The following is a 24,943-nucleotide window of genomic DNA, read 5'->3' as shown; positions in this document are numbered from 1 at the left end:
GGCCCAGAGGATCCCGGGAAGGCGGAAGGGCGGAGCTGCCCGGAGCGGGCGGGGTCGGGGGTGGATTGGGCGGATGCTGATGTGATTGGTCCTGGCTGCTGTGTGCCGGCAACCTACTTTTGTTTTGTTTTGCGTACTTGGCTGTGGAACCCGGGTTACCTAGCATCTCACTTAAACCTCACACGTTGTTTCTTCTGGCTTCTCAGACAATGTACGTAATTTTAGTTCTCCTCGTACTTCACTGGCTGTGCTCAGTCCGGCCTCGGATGTTAGTATTCCCTGAAAAGTTAGGGCTTCTCTACACACTCCTTGGAGGACTTGATCCAGTTTCATGGCTTTAAATATGAAGGTAACCCCCAAATATGTATTTCCAGTTTGGATCTCTCCGTGATAACCAATTGCTTCTTTAGTATCTCCACTTAGATGTCTACAAGGCATTGCAAACTTACATACAAAATGGAACTCTTGATCCCCCTAATCTGCTCTCACTTAAACCATCCTCAGCAAGTTTCACTTTGTTTCTTCAGTCGTCCACATCTTCTACAACCAAGTCCATCAGCAAATCCCAGTCTCTCAAATATGCCTTCAATGCAACCACCTCTCCATTCCCACTACCATTACCTAGTCCAATCTACTATCTCACCTGGACCACAACATCCTCGGAACGCAATTCCCTGCTTCCAATCTTGTCCTCCTGTGATCTGGACTTCATACAAACCAGTGTATTAATGCCCCTACACTCCTATTTCCAGGTAGAGTTGAATAAATGCTTACTGATGGATACAAAAACACTTTTACCTGAACACCTTGGATCCAAATACTGTTAAACACAAAATAGAATTGTCTGTATTATTCATTTTTTCATAACTATTTCAGTGCCTATTACACGTAGCCACTGTTCAAAGCACTGGGATAAAGAAGAAAAATCCCTAACCAAATAGGGCTTTCATTCTAGTGAAAGAAGAAGAGTTACCTGCATTCAGATGGGCTTAAAGCCAACAGGTAGTGTCTTTAGAACTAAAATTGGCAGACAGCACTGAAGTCCATAACTTTAAAGACCATTTATCAAACATACATTCTGTAGCTCAGGTCTGTTTGTTATGGCTTTGTAAGTACCCTGCTAATTACATTTGGTAGCAAATAAGACATATTGTATTAAAGATCCATGGGACAGATAGGTTTTAAGATTAAAAATTAACTCAAGAGCATAGATATCATATGCATACTACTGAAATAAGCACAGTGATTTATTTATAAATGAGAACCAAAAACCCAACAATGAACAATATTTCATAAGTTGAAAAAGGTGACACTAATAGTACTCAATATTCAGTCTTTTATTTTCCTTCAAATCTGCAGCTTTTTGAGTTTTAATTTTATAAAGATGAGAAGTTGAGAAGTCAGCTTTGTAACCTAAAAATTTTACTTATTAAAACTATATTAACACTTTCACAGACAATACAAAAAAGATGAAACAAACGTGCATTTATAGAACTGCGTGTCAGTCATGCCAGATCCCTGCAGAGGGAATTCCCAGCATGACCTCATTCGTCTGTGAGGACACAGAGCAATCCTTGTTTAGACATACACATTCATCTAACTTGTCCAGCATGATCAGCACTCCATTTCTTGATGGTTTCCTTCTGCTGTTAATGTGTACGTCCAGTTGTCTGCTTCTTAGAGCAGACATTTATCTAAAAGAAAACATTATAATAGTTACTAATTTGGATCTGTATGAAAAACTCAGTCATTGCATGTTATAAAACCTTCTTCAAAAGACATTTTGATTCAAAAGATAATTTTTCAAGGGTTAAGATATAAATATTTTTTCAAATTCAAGGGTTAAGATATAAATATTTTTCCAAATTAGACATCTGAGTATAAAATACTGTGACTTCTGTTTTCCTAAAGAAAGCCTTCCTAAGGAGGCATTTTCAAAATGAAATCTCTGGAGAACTGCAGACTGTAAGTTACCTTCCTCATCCACCGGCCATTGGAGGAGGATTAGGGCCCTGCAGATGATTAATTCGACCCATTCTTCTTCTGGGGGGGTTTCCTGGTGGCCTAAGATAAGAAAATTTCTACTGTTTAGTAGGTTCTTTTCAAATACTCAAATAGATCCTTTTCTTAATTTAACATAGGAACTACCATTTAGATCTGAGTTGAAAATTCAAATACTGGAAGAGACCAGACACATTACACACATGAGGAAAAGTGAGTCAAGCAAGAATTATGATAAACTGAACAACATCTATAAATGCCAACCTGAAACCCAACTCCAGTTTATTCTAGCCATATGGAAACACAAGCCTTACCCAGTGCTCCTGGATCTTGAGATTTCCATTAGCAGCTGGAAATCTAGACTCTAAAGTGAAATCTCTAGATTTTAATGTTGACCATCACTTTTCATTCACTAATTGAGACTTTTCCGATAGGATATTTGATGTATTTAGCTTTGTCAGATTAACTCAGATGATCAAATCAGAGGCAACTTGTTTGATTTACAGTAATGCATTAATTTTGTAAAATAGACTTTAAGTCTTTAAATGAGCCTAACTATGTCTGTCTGCCTATTTTTAATCTAACAAATTACACAGAGGAGTAAAAACATCTTTTATTAATTTAAAAAGCTATACCCTCTTCCGTCATCATATCTGGAATCAGACGAGCTTCCGTAGCCTCTTCTCTTTTTCACATCTTGTTGAAGCAGAGTTCTGAAACTGAAAGGGGCAGAAAGCAACAGAAGATCCACTTTCTACACTGTAAAATTTCCATGGCTTCAACTATCATCTCTGTGGGAGGAAGACTAAACTAACTTAGCTCCAAAGCCCCATTTCTTGAGGCCAGCTAGATAACACCATCTATCACAAACACAGGTTTCAACATAGTATGCTGTGTTCTGTGCCAAAGCTACCATCCCTCGTCTTTCTTATCTGCTGTAACTCTTCTAGACAGAGTCTACGTATGACTCTGAAACCAGAGTCAACTCCAACTTTATTCCTCTGCTCTGTCTTGATTGTCAAGCCCCAGAGACTGCTTTTAAAGTACTGCATGTTTATTTCCTGTGCCAAAAGCTTACCTAATGTTACCTTGGGGAAGCAGCGATTGAGGTGGTATGCCAGAGGCAAAGGGTTTCTGGGAATTCATTTAAATGGAATTTTCTTTATTTGTAAAGAGGAAAGGATTTAACTAAATTAAATTAAAATTTAACTAAATTAATTAAATAAACAATATGGAGGTGAAATTTGTAAGATATTGCAAAGAAGTTTTGCAGTGAGTACCATAACTTAGGCCTCTCTATCCCGTTGCATTTCTCTATGGTAGTCTCTTCCATTTTACCCCTTTCAATTTATGTTACATGCAGCCATCAGATTAAACTTTATATACCAGAGCTACATATCATAGGCTGATTTTCAAACTTCTCTGCCGTCCTTCCTGTGTCTCTCCCACCTGGAATAATCTCCTCTAATGTCCACCTCCCACCATCATGCCCTCCCCAAGGCCCCTTGTAAAATGAAAGTATTTACTACCACTCGAGTCAATGAAGAAACTATCTCCCACATCTCTGCAGTTCTTGGCCCACTAGACACTCAAATATATGTTTAAATTTTGGATGAGTAATACTTGCTAGTAGTTGATGAAAATTTTTCATAAAACAGAATATGAAAGACCAAAAAAAAAAAATTTAAGAATTGCTTGAAATTATGGAGAATTATGTGTATCCTGTGTATTGATGCTAATCCTTCATTTAAGAAGAAAAGTTTATGGCTTGGGAGCTTTTAAAATTCAAGATCTAATTCCCGTTGTTTACTCATTGTATATTGTGCAATAAAAGTTGCATGTACACATGAAAGGCGGAAATAACAGAAAGTGAGGTATGTCATTGGGCAATAGAAAGAGTTGGTCTAGCCCCATAGCTGCAGGCTGAAATGGTTACCATGAGGGCTAAGTCATAGTCAACCTTACTAACTCAAGAAGATATTTATAATCATACAAGGTGTTTGAGGGGAGTTTTACCAGTATACAGGTCTTCATCTCCCTTAGAAAAGCTATTAATAAAAATCACAATTGAAAACTGCTTCAGGAAAGCTGAGCTTATTTAAGATACCAACATAATGTCTCTAATGTACCTCTGTCAACTTAAATATCAGGGCCATTAACAGCACTACTGTACTTACAACAAAACCACGAACTCAGCTATTCCCCAGAAGAAATCTGTTATAAAAGATAATCTCCATGGGGACTGACTCCTGCTGTCCAACACTTGTCCTGCAGATAAGAATGAAAAAACTTCGGTTAGTGCTACAAATCCCTGACACAAGACACATTACACCTAATCAGTCGGGTAACAATCATAAGCTCAATTTTCAACATGTTCGCTGTTCCAAACAGTCTACACAAGGAGAAGTCTGTTATGTATATATGGTCCTAAGGAAAGGTTCAGGGAAGTGAAGCTCTGTGATCTAGAGGTCATTCCTTTCATATGTCAAATAATGCCTCCTATAGTTTGTAATTTTTGGTGGGTGACATTTCAAGAATTTTTTCTTTTCTTTTAATGAGGTAAAATATACACAAAAAATTTTTATCACTTTAATCATTTTAAGTGTACAATTCTACGGCATTCTATGTACATTACCATACAACCATCATCATCAGCTACTTCCAGAGCTTTTTCATCTTCCCCAACTACAGCTCCACACCCCTTAAACACTAACTCCCCATTTCTCCCACTCCCCAGACCCTGAAAACTACCACTCTTCTTTGTGTCCCTATGAACTTGACTGCTCTAGGAAACTTGTACAAGGAATCGTACACTATTTGTACTTTAACAACTGGCTATTTCACTTAGTACGATATCTTCAGGATTCATCCATATTGTAGAATATGTCAAAATATCCTTCCTTTTTTAGGCTGATGAATATTCCACTGTATGCATATACTACATTTTGTTTATCCATTCATCTATTGACGGGCACTTGGGTTGCTTCTACATTTTGGCTACTGTGAACATGCTGCTAAGAACATGGGTGTATAAATATCTGTTTATTCAAGCATTTTGAGGAAACAGATGAGATGAATGAATATAAAGAATGCTCACACCACTTCCATTTCCTAAATGTGTTTGGAGTATCTCTTTCACTTGCAAAGTCTCTTGCCTAGATAAAAAGACTTTATACATACTCTTAAAATCTTCATAACCAAAAAAAAAAAAAATCTTCATAACCACGTAACAGTTGTTATGTTAAAATTCCTATAGGTCAAAAAATTCGTGTGCTCTAAGTACTAAAGAGAATTTGGCTTACAGCTATTTCTTTAACAGAACGCTGTTGATCCTAATTATAGACTCCGGTTTTAGCTTACATAAAATTGCATCTATTTTTCAAACCACTTTAAATAATAGAAGCTATATCAGGAAAAGTGAATACTCTATAGTTTAGGTCTTGTAAATCAACAGGTTAGAATATTTTGAGAGAAGAGCCATCTGCCAACTACCTGTTCTCTCCATTTTCCCAAGGACTTCACCACACTCACTGCCACTCCCCCAGCTACAGCTTACTTTTCTTCTTTCATAGACCAGCTTATTTTCAGTATCCACTTGGATCTGAGCTCTTACAGAGCTATTGAGAAAGGGGGGTTACTACAGAGTGTGAGGGCTTCCCAGGTGGCTCAGTGGTAAAGAATCCACCTGCAAAGCAGGAGACATGGGTTCGATCCCTGGGTCCGGAAGATTCCGGAGTTGGGCGGATCCCCTGGAGAGGGAAATGGCAACCCACTCTTGTATTCCTGCCTGGCAAATGCCATGGACAGAGGAGCCTGGTGGGCTACAGTCCATGGGGCTAAAATCAGTCTGACACCGACATGACTGAGCAACTAAACAACAACAACAGTATGTGATTGGCTTGGTTCTGCCTCTTACTAGCTCTGTATCATTGAGAAACATTTTCCTTCTCTAAGAAAAAGCATTCCAAGACTAGTCATCATATAGAATTGTTGGAAAAGAAAAAGTCATCTGACAGAGAAAATTTTCGTCACCTATGAAATACTGATACAGTCCTTCTAAGAAAACAGATCTAACTAGAACTGGTCGATTTCTTCCTATGCAGTTCTAAAGAGCCTATTGAATGCATTTGTACCATTCAGTTTTTTGTGCTTTTTCTCCCAGTTTCTGAAGGCAGAAACTTATCCTCCCTCAGATAGAAATAAGTGGCTTGAATGCAACTGGCATTTCTCAACTATACAAGTGAGATTAGAGGCCCTAATAAGACTTTATTTATGTAGATGAAAAACAACAAGGCATACACAAGACACACTAAAAATTAGTCAGTAAATAATAGAAGCTGCCAGCCTTAACCACAAAGGATGTTAACACAAAGTCCGCAAGTGCCTAAAACCAAGACGAAACTTTGATTTTTAGCATTCATCAACCTATCTGTTTCAAAGATTTTAAGTGGGAGACAAGGAGGAGAAGAGATTTTGAAAATCAAAGACATGCAAAGTGCGCTCAGCCAGAAGATTTCAGACGACAGTATCTTTATAGCCTCTTAAGATAAACAGATGATTCAAACGCAACCAGAATCTGGCTCCTGTGATCCAAGAACTAGTTAAGAGGGCACCAAGACATTTGTGTCACCTGAGTCAAACAAGTGGGCAGGCAGTTCTGACATTTTCCCCAGTCATACTGTGTCTTTCTTTCCATTCACTGTCTTTGGGGAACCACTGAATTAAGTCAGCTTCTCCATTCCAGGAATAATCAGCTTGTTCCCACAGGGAGTGTTTCTCCCTATGCTCCTTGAAATTAGGGCAGAAAATTACCTGAGTGACAAGCTCTCTCTCACCTAGGGGGAAAAAGTCTATCCAAAGCTTTTAGTCCACACTCTTACAAGTTACGTAAAGAGGCAGCGTAGTAGATAACCGCAAGGAAGCTGACGTCAGCCTACCTGCGTTAGAAACCCGAATGAACCATCAGAACTACATCTGTGATCCTAGGCAAACTAATTAATCCGGCTGCGGCTAAATCTCCACCCGCAAAAGAGATAATACGTTTCACCCGGATAAGGCGATATAGAGACTGAATGCGTGGACACACGAACGACTCTTTAAAAAAAGTGTCCGAGGCGTAAGCGCAACGCAGATGGTGTAAACACTGTGGTCTTTACTATTAATACTTAAGGACACTGACGTCCGAAAAGGAAAGACCACTTTTCAAGACTCACAAGCAGAAGCTCCAGGAGGGCGAGATCGCCGGACGCTCGGCACAGCAGTCACCAAGGGGACCTCAGCCCTCGCCGCCGGCTCAGGGACGGTCGGCTGAGGAGCTGCAGGCCGGGGCGACGTCGCCCCCAGCTCCATTTGGCCGGGGGGCGTGCCCGGGAAAGCGGCGCCGGGCCGGCGGGCGAGGATGGAAGAAACCCGGGGTCCGGCTTCCCAGGATATCCCAGGACGGAGGTCGCGCACGTTACCCCTTCAACTCACCATTCGAGATATAAACCATCTTGCCTCTTCTCCGCCTTCAGGGCGACGGCGACGCCTGGCCCCTCTTGGCTTCCGTATCTCTCTCCGCGCCTCCCTCTGATGTCACAGGCCGTGAATAGACAAAACGGTGACAGAGAAGGGAGGTGGACAGAACCCATTGGCTCTACGGGGACACGCCCTCGACGGGCGTTTTGGTCACGTCATGCCGGCGATTTCCGGTGTGAAGCGGCGGCTGGGGCCGGGGATCGGATGTGATGTTGCGGATTTAGTCCGTGAACATTCGCTTTTTCTAGGAGAGCTGGTTTGCTCCGGCTGGAGGAGAGGTGCTGCTTTCTAGTTTGGAGGGCCCAAGGCTGGGGAGGCGAGGCTACGTGTGGGGTGGCTTGAAGAACCGCTCACAGGAAGAGGTTCCTGAGAATTTTCCAAAATTGTGGATCTTTGAGGGTGTGCCGGGAGGGGCCTTACGGGAGGAGACGGTGATCAGACCGAAAAGAGCCTTATCGTGAAGCCGTTGGGAATACACAGGCACTCTCTAGACAGGCAATCTCTCGGCTAATTCTCCTTAGAACTAGTGTTTCTACTCTTGGTTCGCTGGAAGTGGATGGAGTTTTTATCAGCTCTTGTGAGATAGCTGAAAAATACTGTAGCGCGAGGTAGCTCTACCTTACTCTGCTAGTTTTTTTTTTTTTTATTCCTGGCAACTGCGTGATATGGGGCTTCCCTGGTGGCTCACGCCTGCCAACGCAGAAAATGCGAGTTCCATTCCTGGCTGGGGAAGACCCCCTGGAGAAGGAAATGGCATCCCACTCCAGTATTCTTGCCTGGGAAATCCCATGGATAGAAGCGGCTGAGACTGAGCACACCCTCATTGTGTGATAATGCCAGCACTGTGGAGGTGACAGATGAATGAGAAGCCATCTCCTGGTCATTGATTAAAAATGGACCACATACTTTGTGCTGATGGCTACTTAGTCCTCCCACTGGGCCACTTTCTGGTCCTTTACCATGGCAGTCTCATTCTTGGCCCTTTGCTTTTGTCCTTGTCTGTCCTTTCTGCGTGGACTCCATTTTTTTTTTCCTCCAGTTGTCAAGCCACGTGTGTTGTATCCTCAGAAAGTTCCTAATCACCTTAACTAAAATGAAAATTTAAAATTACATTTTGGAAATAATATTTTGCATCTAACGATGTGTGCTAAGATTGTATGTTCCAATATCTAGAATAAACAAATATTTATTTTCATGTTGACTTCTTCAACAGAAGTTTTCCCCCCAAAAGTGCATACTAGGACAAGACAATATCCTTCATCTGAAATTTTTGCATCGCAATCATACAGGTTTCTTCATGCACAAATATTGACATGGGGTCATTAATTTTTCCAAAGACCTTTCTTAACACAAGCCATGCCATTATCTCTTACCTGCTCTTGTCTAGTTGTCTTCTACCTGAAATCCCAGCTTCCACTCTTACCAGCCTTAGGCAGTTTTTCACGCTGCAGCAAGAGTGATCTTAAAGAGGAAGTAATTTCTTGCAACCTTTTAGACACTAAAATTTAGTGATTTCCTATTGGTCCTAAGATCAAGTTCCTAAGATCTAGTTCCTTGTCGCCGTCTACAGGCCCTTCATGACTTATCCATCTGATTCCCCCTTCACTACACCTCCTGCCACAATCCCACCGAAATTTTGCTCTAGCACATTGTTCATTTAGTCTCAAGCACCCAAGTTCTTTCCTGCCTGCATGTGCTTTTCCTTCTCCCTGGGGCACTCTTACCCTGACTTCTTGCACAGCCAGTTCCTTTCATCTTTTAGGTCTTAGGGCTTAAGTGTCACCACTTCTGAATTCCTTCTCCAGGCCTGTCATCTCCATGATTATTTTCTTCATAGTACTTATCACAACATGAAAATATTTTATGTCATAACTGGCTTGTTTCTTTCCAGAAAACATAACATGTAAGAGGTCCAGAATCTTAACCTGCCTTGTTCCCTCTTAAATCTTCAAAATCTATCATAGTCCTTGGCAGGTAGTAGGTACTCAGGTATTTGTTGGTAGAGAGGGAGGGAGAGAAAGAGCGATCTAAAAGGCCCCTAAAAATCGCCCCAGTCCGGAAAGGTTGAAGGGAACTAATATTAGGATCTCCCAGGTACTAGACAAATGGCTCTGTCCCCTTATCCATCTATCTGATTGTTTCTTCCTCAGATTTTAATTCTGTGATTCCCTAATCAACTACCTCTAGCCTTGCCCACTCCATTTCATGCTATGTTTAGCCACTTGCTTAATCCAGTTTTGCCTCTTTCCTGCTCACTCCTTTGGTTTCTTCCCACCAGCTGACAATGAACACCTCAGCTTCCCTAGTCTGGCATTGAGAGCTTCCTAGATATATCTTCTTAGGTTTATCTCCATGATTAATTTCCTAATGGACCTTTTCCCTCCTTGTTACTTCTCATTTGTTTCCTGTTGATGGGAATCTTCCCCACCTCTTAAAATCTAATCCATCCTTAAGGTGAGGCATGTTTTTATTAAATGAAATAATGAATAGCAAATGCGAAAGGAGTTTGCAAGCTGAAAAAATACATATTTCATATAGGTAGGTAGATAGATATAGATAATTAGTATCAAGATGGGCTGGGGACAAAGAACATTTTCCCCCTTTCCCTAACCTTTCATGTAAATAACTAACTGCATGTTAGTTACCAGCCACATGTGGCAGTTAAGTAGTTGAAATATGCTTTAGTCTGAACTGAGATGTGCTGTATGTGCAAAATCACAATAGATGAGAGATATAAAATGAAGTAATGCCAAATACCTCAATTTTCAATATTGATTATGTATGCTAAGTCACCTCAGTCATGTCTGACTCTGCAACCCCATGGACTGCAGCCCGCCAGGCTCCTCTGTCCCTGGGATTCTCCAGGCAAGAATACCAGAATGGGTTGCCATTTCCTTCTCCAGGGCATCTTCCCGACCCAGGGATTGAACCTACATCTCTTGAGTCTCCTGCATTGGCAGGCGGGTTCTTTACCACTAGCGCCACATGGGAAGCCCAATATTGATTACATGTTGAAATAATATTTTGGATATTGGATTAAAATATTTTACTAAAAGTAATTTTGCCTGTTTCTTTTTACTTTTTAAATGTGACTGCTAGAAAATTAAATTACATACTTGGCTCACATTTATGTTTCACATTATATTCCTTTGGGACGCCACTGGGCTAGAGTGAAGATGTTATTAGCCTGGCACAGAAAAGGTACTCAGTAAATATTTGTTGAATGAATGAATGGTCTTAATAATGGATAATATTTATGCACGATGCACTCATCTCACACCCTAGTAAAGTAATGCTTAAAATTCTCCAAGCCAGGCTTCAGCAACATGTGAACCATGAACTTCCGGATGTTCAAGCTGGTTTTAGAAAAGGCAGAGGAATCAGAGATCAAATTGCCAACATCTGATGGATCATCGGAAAGCAAGAGAGTACCAGAAAAACATCTATTTCTGCTTTATTGACTATGCCAAAGCCTTTGACTGTGTGGATCACAAGAAACTGTGGAAAATTCTGAAAGACATGAGAATACCAGACCACCTGACCTGCCTCTTGACAAACCTGTATGCAGGTCAGGAAGCAACAGTTAGAACTGGACATGGAACAACAGACTGGTTCCAAATAGGAAAAGGAGTACATCAAGGCTGTATATTGTCACCCTGCTTATTTCACTTATATGCAGAGTACATCATGTGAAACGCTGAGCTGGAGGAAGCACAAGCTGGAATCAAGATTGCCAGGAGAAATATCAATAACCTCACATATGCGGATGACACCACCCTTATGGCAGAAAGTGAAGAAGAACTAAAGAGCCTCTTGATGAACGTGAAAGAGGAGAGTGAAAAAGTTGGCTTAAAGCTCAACATTCAGAAAACTAAGATCATGGCATCTGGTCCCATCACTTCATGGCAAATAGATGGGGAAACAGTGGCTGACTTTATTTTTCTGGGCTCCAAAATCACTGCAGATGGTGACTGCAACCATGAAATTAAAAGACACTTACTCCTTGGAAGGAAAGTTATGACCAACCTAGACAGCATATTAAAAAGCAGAGACAGTACTTTGCCAACAAAGGTCCGTCTAGTCAAGGCTATGGTTTTTCCAGTAGTCATGTATGGATGTGAGAGTTGGACGGTGAAGAATGCTGAGCACCAAAGAATGGATGCTTTTGAACTGTGGTGCTGGAGAAGACTCTTGAGAGTCCCTTGGACTGCAAGGAGATCCAACCAGTCCATCCTAAAGGAGATCAGTCCTGGGTGTTCATTGGAAGGACTGATGTTGAAGCTGAAACTCCAATACTTTGGCCACCTGAAGTGAAGAACTGACTCATTGGAAAAGACCCTGATGCTGGGAAAGATTGAGGGCAGGAGGAGAAGGGGATGACAGAGGATGAGATGGTTGGATGGCATCACCGACTCGATGGACATGGGTTTGGCTGGACTCCGGGAGTTGGTGATGGACAGGAAGGCCTGGAGTGCTGCGGTTCATGGGGTTGCAAAGAGTCGGACATGACTGAGCGACTAAACTGAAGTGAATACTATGTGTCAGGCACCATTCTAAGCACGTTTTACTCTTTAGTTTAATCCTTATGACAACAAGAATAATAGCTAACATTTATATAGTACTTACCCTGTACTAAGCAGTGTTCTAAGTGCTTTGATATATTAATTCATTTAGACCTCAACCTTATTGAGCTCTATAGTTTTTCTGATTTTACGATGAGGAAACTGAGTCATAAAGAGCCCAAATGACTTGCCCAGGGTCACATAGCTAGCAAAGAACAGCTGAGATTAAGACTAAGAGTTTGGCTCTACAGTTTATGTGCTTAACTCCTATGCTAGGGAATTCCCTGGCAGTTCTCCACTCTCACTGCGGAGGGCCCGGGTTCAACCCCTGGTCAGGGAACTAACATCCACAATCCGCATGGTATAGCCAGCACCACCCCCGCCCCCCATAAAGCAAACTCCTGTGCTCTACTGCCTCTCCACACACAGGGAGAGGTACTGTATTGAGAAAAGGAGGATATAGTCCATTGTGGTACTCACGGAATGGGAGGTGACCTCTGAAGCCTAAATGCATCTCAGTTTTCTCAAATTTACAAAATAGCTTCACATACTTTTTCTTTCCTAGACACCCTAAGTGTAAAATCCCCCTGTGCTGTGCTGTGCTTAGTGGCTCAGTTGTGTCCATCTCTTTGAGACCCCATGGACTGCAGCCTGCCAGGCTCCTCTGTCCATGGGGATTCTCCAGGCAAGAATACTGGAGTGGTTTGTCATGCCTTTCTCCAGGGGATCTTCCCAACCCAGGGATTGAACCCAGATTGCGTACATTGCAGGTGGATTCTTTACCAGCCAAGCCACCAGGGAAACCTAAGCATCTCTAAATTGATGACCTAGCCTTCTCTGTTCCAATCCCTTGGCCAGAGGGAAGGGCTATTCTGAATGACAAATACCTCTGGAGCTGGGACTGGAGTCAATCCCACTTAAACCACATGGGTAAAGAGAGGTGATATTTACTACAATATAGTGAAGGAATGGGTTTCCCTGGTGGCTCAGTGGTAAAGAATCCACCTATCAGTGCAGGTTCAATTCCTGGATTGGGGAGATACCCTGGAGAAGGAAATGGCAACCCACTCCAGTAGTGTTGCCTGGAAAATCCTATGGACAGAGTTGCTGGAGGGCTACAGTCCTTGGGGTCGCAAAAGAGTCAGACACAACTTAGCAACTAAACAGCAGCAGTGAAGGAATGCTGCATAGCATCAAAACAATAAGATGCCTTCAGTATTGCCTTTAAGGAACATGGGAAACAGATGGCATTTATATTCTTCATTAACTTTTTTATGAGTTTGTTCTAATTACTGCCTTTGTATTCTTTATTTCATCAGGGCTCAAATGTCTCAGCTCTGTGTCTTTTTTTTTTCTACCTTATATTCTCTACTGATGTTTTCACAGTAACTTTTTTTTTTAATTCGTTTTAAGTTATGTAGTCTCAGACTGGACATGCTGTGCAAATCAGGGGCTTACTTTTTTGAACCAATATAGGCACTTCATCCTTTCAGTTGAACTGATGGTTTTACTGCTCTACCAGTCACTTTCTTAAACTATTTGAACTCATTTTCTGCATCAAAAATGGAAAAAATACTAGAAATTCACAATACTAACTTCTTGCGAAAATTTGGTGGGTTAAAAAGTTGGGCATTTCATCTTTAGTCTCTAAAGTATGTTACTGTTACTGTTCAGTTGCTAAATCATGTCCGACTCTTTGTGACCCCATCCACTGCAGCACACCAGTCTTCTCAGTCTTTCTCTATCTCCTGGAGTTTGCTCAAATTCATGTTGATTGAGTCGGTGATGCTATCCAATCACTTCATCCTCTGTTGCCCCCTTCTCCTTTTGCCTGATCACAAAGTTAATTATATTATCAGTTTCATTAGTAAGCCTGTGTGGTTAAATTTAAACATCTCTTTAAATGAATAAGGAATATCTAGAGTCTACCTGTGATTCTGTTACAGGAAGAGAAATACTATTTCAATTATAATTTCTAACCTTTTAAACTCATGATCTGATTTTAGTAACGTGGTAAATGGAAGGAAATACTTGTACAGATTTGTAAAGTAAAACCATCAGAGACTTAGGTGTTGGTTGTGTTGTATCCTGGGGGCATTAACTGATTATTAAAAACACACTTATTATTTTTAGAATTATATTCTATAGTACCAAAAAAATGTTGGTTTAAAGCCTTATGTCTAGATTCCTAAAAAATGCAGTAAAGAAATATAACAGACGTGTACATTCTATCGCTGTGTTAAGTCTCAAGTAACATTGATTTTTACATTTTGAAAAACCAGAATATAGATATGTGCCTGTTAACTTTAAGAAACATACGATTTATTAGTCTTACTCTCTAAATGGTTTTGGAGAAGGCACTGGCAACCCACTCCAGTACTCTTGCCTGGAAAGTCCCATGGACAGGGGACCCCCAGTCCATGGGGTTGCGAAGAGTCAGACACAACTGAGTGACTTCACTTTCACTTTTCACTTTCATGCACTGGAGAAGGAAATGGCAACCCACTCCAGCGTTCTTGCCTGGAGAGTCCCAGGGACGGAGGAGCCTGGTAGGCTGCCGTCAATGGGATCGTACAGAGTCGGACACGACTGACGCGACTTAGCAACTTAGCAGCTAAATGGTTTGGAGCAGAGAATTTCATAGTCCTTTAGGTCTTTTGTTTTGTTTTAATGTGGTGCCTGTATAGAATATAAAAGTCAAAAGATATAAATAATAGCCCATGAAGAACAAGTCTCCTATCTTCTCATTGTTTCCCCTTAAGCCAGGATTCTAAATGTCCATCCCTCACTTAGTGAGGCTGTTAACAGCCCTGCTTAGCAAGTTCCTCTTGGGCAACAGTAACCTCAATGACAGACTCACCTCCCTGAAGTCCCATCTTCTCTGGGATCATGGCCAAGCAATTCCTCACTTACTGTCATCTTTAATGTACTTAAAATGTTTTCTCCCCTACTTTATCCAGGTTTTAAAGTTGTGCTCAGAGGTAGAGTTAGTGCAAATTACTTCCTCCTTTGTAATGAAGTGGAAGTTGATGTATCTATTTAACCAAATCAACATGGCCATTTAGATTATGTCTTAGATTAAGTACTATTTTGCCCTTCACTTGAAAAATTATGTTATTTGTGTACAAAATTTCCAGAACAACTCCTAGTGTTTCAAATGTAGTCAAAACACATTATTACTTATGAACAGAAAGATTACTGTCAGTATGAGTACTATAAATAATAGTATTGTAATATGTAATAATAGTATTGTAAATAAATATTATAAATAGTAAATTGTAAGTAATTTACTAAAAATAGTATGATATTGATGCAAAAATAGTAAATTAAAAACTGTGAGTGAATTTAAAATATATTTTGCAAATAAACATTTTTGTTTTAATCTTTCCACAACAAAGTAGATGAATAAAACCTTACTTTGGTTTCATATTCTTGGTCCTTTTAATTAAAGGCTCAATGAAAATAGATTCATTTTGTGGTCTCCTCAGGAAAGTTCTTTATGGTCCAGTGGTGACTGGTCCTTGGAAAGATTGTTCCAAGGCTCTACACGGGGGCTGCCATTGCCTCAACTAGGTAGTAAGACGTGCTGCTGCTGTTGCCTCAACATCACCTTATTTTTTCTTACCAACTGTATGACACAAGCATACAGTTAATAACCTTGGTTAATATCACCCAAGATCGAATATGATTCTTAATTTCAAAAAAATCATCTTTCACAATTATCAGTAACCCATCTCTTTTGCTGTCACACTGTAACTTCGTTTTGATGAGAAGTATGAAGTGGAGACTCTGAAAATGGAATCTGGCAGCGGCCAAAGTGTTGCTTGCTGTTATTTTCCCGTTTCATTTGGAATGGATTTAGCTACTCTTTAGTGGCACCCAGTCTTTCACATTGAGACTGAGACATTTCACAAGCGTGTTGAAGACCATATGTGCAGAAAAGTGGAGAAGCAAGTGGAAATGGCTAGAGTCACCTTGGGTTGCTGACCTGTTTGGTCTCTCTAGTTCCTGTGGCATAATCAGCTGGCTAGCTAGGGAGGGGAGCAGGTTCAGAGGCTGCCCAAAGGGCAGCTACATGAGCCTGGCTCAGGCTGACTGCTGCAATGGTACTGACAGCATAAACAGTTCACACCGGCATTTTATAAGGTAACTAGGGGCTGGGGATGCCACACAGAATATGACTCTAACCATTTCAACTGAGTCACTGTTTTTAGAAATGTAAAATTTTTTAAAAATCCCACTAAAGAACCTTGTCTATCATAAGCCTTGAAAATGTTCAGATCCTTAATCCAACATTTCCATTTCCAGATTTCAGTCTAAAGAAACAATGAGAGATGTAGACATAGGCACAAGAATATCTACCCTGGTGTTATTTGAAATGAAAAGAAAAAATGAAAAGTCACATAATTGCAACACTGAGGGATTGGCTAAATTTTGAATATATAGCATAGGGTACATTAAAATATTGCAGCCATGAAATTAAAAGACGCTTACTCCTTGGAAGGAAAGTTATGACCAACCTAGACAGCATATTAAAAAGCAGAGACATTACTTTGCCAACAAAGGTTCATCTAGTCGAGGCTATGGTTTTTCCACTAGTCATGTATGGATGTGAGAGTTGGACTATAAAGAAAGCTGAGTGCCGAAGAATTGATGCTTTTGAACTGTGGTGTTGGAGAAGACTCTTGAGAGTCCCTTGGACTGCAAGGAGATCCAATCAATCCATCCTAAAGGAGATCAGCCCTGGGTGTTCATTGGAAGGACTGATGTTGAAGCTGAAACTCCAATACTTTAGCCACCTGATGCAAAAAGCTGACTCATTGGAAAAGACCCTGATGCTGGATAAGATTGAGGGGAGGAGGAGAAGGGGACGACAGAGGATGAGATGGCTGGATGGCATCACCGACTCAATGGACATGAGTTTGGGTAAACTCTGGGAGTTGGTGATGGACAGGGAGGCCTGGCGTGCTGCAGTCCATGGGGTCGCAAAGAGTCAGACACGACTGAATGACTGAACGCAACTGAACTGAACTGAATTTCCCACTATTTTAATGTTCAGTTCAGTTACGTTCAGTTGCTCAGTCATGTCTGACTCTTTGCAACCCCATGAACCACAGCACACCAGGCCTCCCTGTCCATCACCAACTCCCAGCTGCTGCTGCTGCTAAGTCGCTTCAGTCGTGTCCGACTCTGTGCGACCCCATAGACGGCAGCCCACCAGGCTCCCCGTCCCTGGGATTCTCCAGGCAAGAACACTAGAGTGGGTTGCCATTTCCTTCTTCAATGTATGAAAGTGAAAAGGGAAAGTGAAGTTGCTCAGTTGTATCCGACTCTTCGAGACCTCATGGACTGCAGCCTACAGACTCCTCCGTCCATGGGATTTTCCAGGCAAGAGTACTGGAGTGGTGTGCCATTGCCTTCTCCGTCACCAACTCCCGGAGTTTACTCAAACTCATGTCCATTGAGTCGGTGATGCCATCCAACCATCTCATCCTCTGTACTCCCCTTCTCCTCCTGCCTTCAATCTTTCCCAGCATCAGGGTCTTTTCCAATGAATCAGTGCTTCCAATCAGGTGGCCAAAGTATTGGAGTTTCAGCTTCAACAAAAGTCCTCCCAATGAATATTCATGACTGATTTCCTTGAGGATTGACTGGTTGGATCTCCAGCTTTCTTTATAGTCCAACTCTCACATTCATACATGACTACTGGAAAAATCATAGCTTTGACTAGACGGACCTTCGTTGGCAAAGTAATGTCTCTGCTTTTTAATATGCTGTCTAGGTTGGTCATAACTTTTCTTCCAAGGAACAAGCGTCTTTTACTTCATGGCTGCAGTCACCATGGAGCCCCCCAAAATAAAGTCTATCACTGTTTCCACTGTTTCTCCATCTATCTGCCATGAAGTGATGGGACCAGATGCCATGATCTTAGGTTTCTGAATGTTGAGCTGTAAGCCAACTTTTTCACTCTCCTCTTTCACTTTCACCAAGGGGCTCTTTAATTCTTCGTTTTCTGCCATAAGGGTGGTGTCATCTGCATATCTGAGGTTATTGATATTTCTCCCAGCAATCTTGATTCCAGCTTGTGCTTCATCCAGCCCAGCGTTTCTCATGATGTATTCTGCATATAAGTTAAATAAGCAGGGTGACAATATACAGCTTTGACATACTCCTTTTCCTATTTGGAACCAGTCTGTTGTTCCATGTCCAGTTCTAACTGTTGCTTCCTGATCCTTATACAGATTTCTCAAAAGGCAGGTCAGGTGGTCTGGTATTCCCATCTCTTGAAGAATTTTCCACAGTTTATTGTGATCCACATAGTCAAAGGTTTTGGCGTAGTGAATAAAGCAGAAGTAGATGTTTTTCTGGTATTCTCTTGCATTTTCGATGATCCAGCGGATGTTGGCAACAATATCTGGTTCCTCTGCCTTTTCTAAATCCAACTTGAACATTTGGAAGTTCACAGTTCAAGTACTATTGAAGCCTGGCTTGGAGAATTTTGAGCATTACTTTGCTAGTGTTTGAGATGAGTCCAATTGTGTGGTAGTTTGAGCATTCTTTGGCATTGCCTTTCTTTGGGATTGGAATGAAAACTGACCTTTCCAGTCCTGTGGACACTGCTGAGTTTTCCAAATTTGCTGGCATATTGGGTGCAGCACTTTCACAGCATCATCTTTTAGGATTTGAAATAGTTCAACTGGAATTCCATCACCTCTAATAGCTTTGTTCATAGTGATGCTTCCTAAGGCCCACTTGACTTCACATTCCAGGATGTCTGGCTCTAGGTGAGTGATCACACCATTGTGGTTATCTGGGTCATGAAGATCTTTTTTGTATAGTCCTTCTGTGTATTCTTACCACCTCTTCTTAATATCTTCTGCTTCTTCTGTTAGGTCCATACTATTTCTGTCCTTCATTGTGCCCATCTTTGCATGAAATGTTCCCTTGGTATCTCTAATTTTCTTGAGATCTCTAGTCTTTCCCATTCTATTCTTTTCCTCTATTTCTTTGTACTTATCACTGAAGAAGGCTTTCTTATCTCTCCTTGCTATTCTTTGGAACTCAGCATTCAAATGGGTATATCTTTCCTTTTCTCCTTTGCCTTTAGCTTCTCTTCTTTTCTCAGCTATTTCTAAGGCCTACGCAGACAACCATTTTGCCTTTTTGCATTTCTTTTTCTTGGGGATGGTCTTGATCCCTGCCTCCTGTACAATGTCATGAACCTCCATCCATAGTTCATCAGGCACTCTGTCTATCAGATCTAATCCCTTGAATCTATTTCTCACTTCCACTGTATAACTGTAAGGGATTTGATTTTGGTTATACCTGAATGGTCTAGTGGTTTTCCCTACTTTCTTCAGTTTAAGTCTGAATTTGGCAGTAAGGAATGCATGATCTGAGCCACAGTCAGCTCTGTCTTGTTTTTGCCGATTGTATAGAGCTTCTCCATCTTTGGCTGCAAAGAATATAATCAGTCTGATTTTGGTATTGACCATCTGATGATGTCCATGTGTAGAGTCTTCTCTTGTGTTGTTGGAAGATGGTGTTTGCTATGATCAGTGTGTTCTCTTGGCAAAACTCTGTTAGCATTTGCCCTGCTTCATTCTGTACTCCAAGGCCAAATTTGCCTGTTACTCCAGGTGTTTCTTGACTTCCTACTTTTTCATTCCTGTTCTCTATAATGAAAAGGACATCTTTTGGGGGCATTAGTTCTAGAAGGTCTTGTAGGTCTTCAGAGAATTGTTTAACTTCAGCTTCTTCAGCATTACTGGTAGGGGCATAGACTTGGATTACTGTGATATTGAATGGTTTGCCTTGGAAATGAACAGAGATCATTCTGTTGTTTTGAGATTGCATCCTAATACTTCATTTTGGACTCTTTTGTTGACTACTATGGCTACTCCATTTCTTTTGAGGGATTTTTGCCCACAATAGTAGATATAATGGTCATCTGAGTTAAATTCACCCATTCCAGGCCAATTCAGTTCACTGATTCCTAAAATGTCAATGTTCACTCTTGCCACTTCCTGTTTGACCACTTCCAATTTGCCTTGATTCATGGACCTACCATTCCAGGTTCCTATGCAATATTGCTCTTTACAGCATTGGGCTTTACTTCCATTACCAGTCACATCCACAACTTGGTGTTGTTTTTGCTTTGACTCCATCTCTTCATTCTTTCTGGAGTTAATTCTCCACTGGTCTCCAGTAGCATATTGGGCACCTACCCACCTGAGGAGTTCATCTTTCAGTATCCTATTTTTTTGCTTTTTCATACTGTTCATGGGGTTCTAGAGGCAAGAATACTAAATGGTTTGCCATTCCCTTCTCCAGTGGACCATGTTTTGTCAGAACTCTCCACTATGACCTGTCTGTCTTGGGTGGCCCTACATGGAATGGCTAATGGTTTCATTGAGTTAGAAAAGGCTGTGATCCATGTGAATAGATTGGTTAGTTTTCTGTGATTGTGGTTTTCATTATGTCTGCCCTCTGATGGAGAAGGATAAGAGGCTTATGGAAGCTTCCTGATGGGAGAGACTGAGTGAGGGAGAAACTGGGTCTTGTTCTCATGGGCGGGGCCATGCTCAGTAAATCTTTAATCCAATTTTCTGTTGATGGGTGGGGCTGTGTTCCCTGTCTGTTGTTTGACCTGAGGCCAAACTATGATGGAGGTAATGAAGATAATGGCAACCTCCTTCAAAAGGTCCCATGCAGGCACTGCTGCACTCAGTGCCCTCAGCCTGCAGCACGCCACCGCCGACCCATGCCTCCACTGAAGACTCCTGGACACTCACGGGCAAGTCTGGGTCAGTCTCTTGTGGGGTCACTGCTCCTTTCTCTTGGGTCCTGGTGCACAGAAGCTTTTGTTTGTGCCCTCCAAGAGTCTGTTTCCCCAGTCCTGTGTAAGTTCTGGTGGCTCCATGGTGGGGTTAATGGAAACTTCCTCCAGGAGGGCTTATGCTGACAGTAGACCTTATATCCAGGTCTACTGCACCCAGAGTCCCTGTCCCTGCAGCAGTCCACTGCTGACCTGTACCTCTGGAGGAGATACTCAAACACAGTTCTGGCTCAGTCTCTGTGGGCTCTCTGGGCCCTGGTATGCATAAGGTTTGTGTGCCGATGGCTCTGTGGCAAAGAATCCACCTCCTTGGTGAAGAACACAAGAAACACGGGTTTGATCCCTGATCTGGGAAGATACCATGCAAAGCAACTAAGCCCATACACCACAAGTATTGAGCCTATGCTCTAGAACCCAGGAGCCTCAAATTGAGCCCACGTGCCACAACTACTGAAAGAAAGTGAAAGTGTTAGTCTCTCATTCAGGTCCAACCAGGGAAGCGCAGCAAATACTGAAGCCTACTCATGCACTGGAGAAGGAAATGGCAACCCACTCCAGTATTCTTGCCTGGAGAATCCCAGGGACGGCGGAGCCTGGCGGGCTGCCGTCTTTGGGGTCACACAGAGTCGGACACGACTGAAGCGACTTAGCAGCTTAGCAGCACTCAATGTTGATTATAACCCCCATGTCAACCAATTAGAAAATAACTCAAAATATATTGTTAAAAAAATGGAATTAAAATATTTGTTTAACATGAGAGAACTTATTCATGGAGGAATAGGAAAAAAGGCATAAAACACAGAAAACAAACAGAATAGTAGACATAGATCCTCCCTTATCAGTAATCATATTAAGTGTAAGCGGATTAAACACTCAAAACTGGAATGGTTTAGCGGAATGGGTTTTTTAAAAACTCATGATATATGCTATCTGTAAAAGACATATTTAGATTTAAATATACAAATAAGTTGGAAATAGAAGAATGAAAAGAGATAAACCATGCAAACCATAACCAAAAGATGGCTGTCATGGCTATACTAATATCAGACATGATAGACTTTAAGAGAAAATTTGTCACTAGAGAAAAAGATGGATATTTTATAATTATAACAGTGTCACTATAGCAAGAATATAGAACAATTATAAATATATATGCACCTAATAGAGTCCCAAAATATGTTAAGCAAAAACTTGTAAAATTGAAGGAAGAAATAGACAATTCAATAATAATAGTAGAAGACTTTAATATCCCACTTTCTATACTTGCAAGAAAAATTGGACAGTCTTCTTGAATTAGTAATAAAAAATATATCTACAAATAAAAGCCCAGAAGCAGGCGGCTTTTATGGTGAATTCTACCAAACATTTAAAGAATTAATACCAATTCTTCACAAACTTGAATATAAGAGGGAGAAACACTTCTCAGTTCATTCTATGAAATCAGTACCATCTTGATACCAAAACAAGATAAAGACATCAAAAGAAAAGTACAGACCAATATCTCTGACAAATGCTTTAGTCACTTAGTCGTGTCCGACTCTTTGCAACCCCATGGACTATAGCCCAGAAGGCTCTTATGTCCATGGAATTCTCCAGGCAAGAATACTAGAGTGGGTTGCCATTTCCTTCTCTCATCTCTAACAGATAGGGATTAAAATATCCTTAGAAAATGTATTAACAAAATGAACAGCCACATATTAAAGGATTATACACTATGACTAATGAATTTATCCTAGGAATTCAAGTTTGGTTTAACATCTGAAATTAATCAATGTAATATACCATATTAACAGAATAGAGGCATAAACAACATGTCATCTTAATACTTGCAGAATATGCATTTGACAAAATCCAAAACCTTTAAAGATAAAAAAGTCAATAAATGAGGAATAGATGTGAACTCCCTCAACCTGATAAAGGGCTCTACAAAACAAAACCAAACAGCACAGCCAAGATCATATTTAATGGGTGAAAGAATAAGTGTTTTCCTCATAAGATCAGGAACAAGACAAAGATGTTCACTCTCACCATTTCTATTAACATTATGCTGGAGTACCTAGCCAAGACAATTAGGCAAGAAAAAGAAATAAAAGGAGTTCTGATTGAAAAATAAGAAATAAAACTATCTTAATTTGCAAATGACCTGTTCTTATATGTAGAAAATCCTAAGGAATACACACTCATGCCCATGCATGTATACATACATACACATACACATACGGGCTTAGAGATAACAAATGAATTCAGCTAGACTGCAAGATTCAAGGAGAAGGCAATGGCACCCCACTTCAGTACTCTTGCCTGGAAAATCCCATGGATGGAGGAGCCTGGTAGGCTACAGTCCATGGGGTCGCTAAGAGTCGGACACGACTGAGCGACTTCACTTTCACTTTTCCCTTTCATGCACTGGAGAAGGAAATGGCAACCCACTCCAGTGTTCTTGCCTGGAGAGTCCCAGGGACGGTGGAGCCTGGTGGGCTGCCGTCTATGGGGTCGCACAGAGTCGGACACGACTGAAGCGATTTAGCAGCAGCAGCAGCAAGATTCAAGATTAACATACAAAAGTCCCCTGTATTTCTATATGCTAGCAATGAATGATCCAAAAGCAAAGTCATGAAAACTACTGTATTTATCATAGCATTAAAAATAATAAAATAGGAATAAATTTCACAAAAAAAGGGCATAACTTGAAAACTGAAGCCTCTAAAACATTGTTGGGAGAAATTAATGGAAACCTAAATAAGTGTAAAGATATCATGTTCATGGACAGTAAGACTAAATACTAAGGTGATGATACTTCCCAAATTGATCTATACATTCAACAAAACTTCTGTCAAAATCCCTAACAATTTTTCTTTATAGAAATTGACAATGTAATACCAAAATTCATATGGAAATTCAAGGGACTCAAAATAGCCCTTAGTCTAGAAAAATAACAAAAGTTGGAGGACTCACAGTTCCTGATTTCAGAATGTATTATAGAGCAACAGTAATCAAGATAATTCAATACTGGCATAAAGACAAACACAGAGATCAATGGGATAGAATTCATAGTCCAAACATACACCCAACTAAATAAGTAAATAAAAATAAACCCATATGCCTATTGTCAATTGATTTTGACGAGAGAGCGAAAACAACTGAATGCAGACCAAGAACAGTCCTGGGTGTTCACTGGAAGGACTGATGTTGAAGCTCAAACTCCAACACTTTGGCCACCTCATGCAAAGAGTTGACTCATTGGAAAAGACCCTAATGCTGGGAGGGATTGGGGGCAGGAGGAGAAGGGGACGACAGAGGATGAGATGGTTGGATGGCATCACCGACTCGATGGACATGGGTTTGGGTGGACTCCGGGAGTTGGTGATGGACAGGGAGGCCTGGCGTGCTGCAATTCATGGGGTCGCAAAGAGTTGGATATGACTGAGCGACTGAACTGAACTGAACTGATAACTTACACCAGACACAGAAATTAACCCAAAATGAATCAAAGCTCTAAATATCTAAGAGTTAAAACTATAAAACTCTTCAAAGAAAACATAGGTGTAAACCTTTGTGAAGTTGGTCTCGGCAGTGATGTCTTTACACATGATATTTCAGGCATAGGCAACCAAAGAATAAAACAGGTAAACTGGATGTCATTAAAATTAAAACCTTTTGTGCATCAAAGGACACTACAAGAAAACGAAAAGACACAGGATAGATAAATTTTTTTATAGCTCATATATCTGATAAGAGTATTCAGAATATATAAAGACTCATCAATAAAAAGACAAATAACCTAATTTTAAAATGAGCAAATGATTTGAATAGGCCTTTCTTCAAAGAAGATACAAAAATGGCTAATAAGCACATGAGAAGATGCTCAATATCATTTAATAATCAGGGAAATGCAAACCAAAAGCACATGAAATATCTCATACTAGGTGAGTGATACCACACACGAGGATGGCTATGATAAAAAGATGGACACTAACAAGTGTTGATGAGGATGTGGAGAAATTGGAACACACCATTGCTGATG

At 40.8% G+C, this 24,943-nt stretch overlaps 1 protein-coding gene across 1 annotated transcript; it reads right to left on the bottom strand.

Moving 5' to 3' along the window:
- Positions 1-1,970: 1,970 nt before the first annotated feature.
- Positions 1,971-7,571, bottom strand: SELENOK (selenoprotein K). Its single transcript, XM_081524981.1, has 4 exons — positions 7,474-7,571; positions 4,179-4,269; positions 2,637-2,720; positions 1,971-2,064 (listed from the first exon to the last, which is right to left on the bottom strand). Exons 1-4 carry the CDS (start codon positions 7,490-7,492, stop codon positions 1,971-1,973), a joined length of 288 nt encoding a protein of 95 aa, XP_081381107.1. The 5' UTR covers positions 7,493-7,571.
- Between the last annotated feature and the right edge of the window lie 17,372 nt (positions 7,572-24,943).

The sequence above is a fragment of the Giraffa tippelskirchi genome, chromosome 9 (assembly GCF_054371585.1).
Source record: "Giraffa tippelskirchi isolate mGirTip1 chromosome 9, T2T-mGirTip1v1.2.pri, whole genome shotgun sequence".
In the NCBI taxonomy this organism is placed as follows: domain Eukaryota; kingdom Metazoa; phylum Chordata; class Mammalia; order Artiodactyla; family Giraffidae; genus Giraffa; species Giraffa tippelskirchi.
This window is presented reverse-complemented; position numbering and strand designations above follow the sequence as displayed.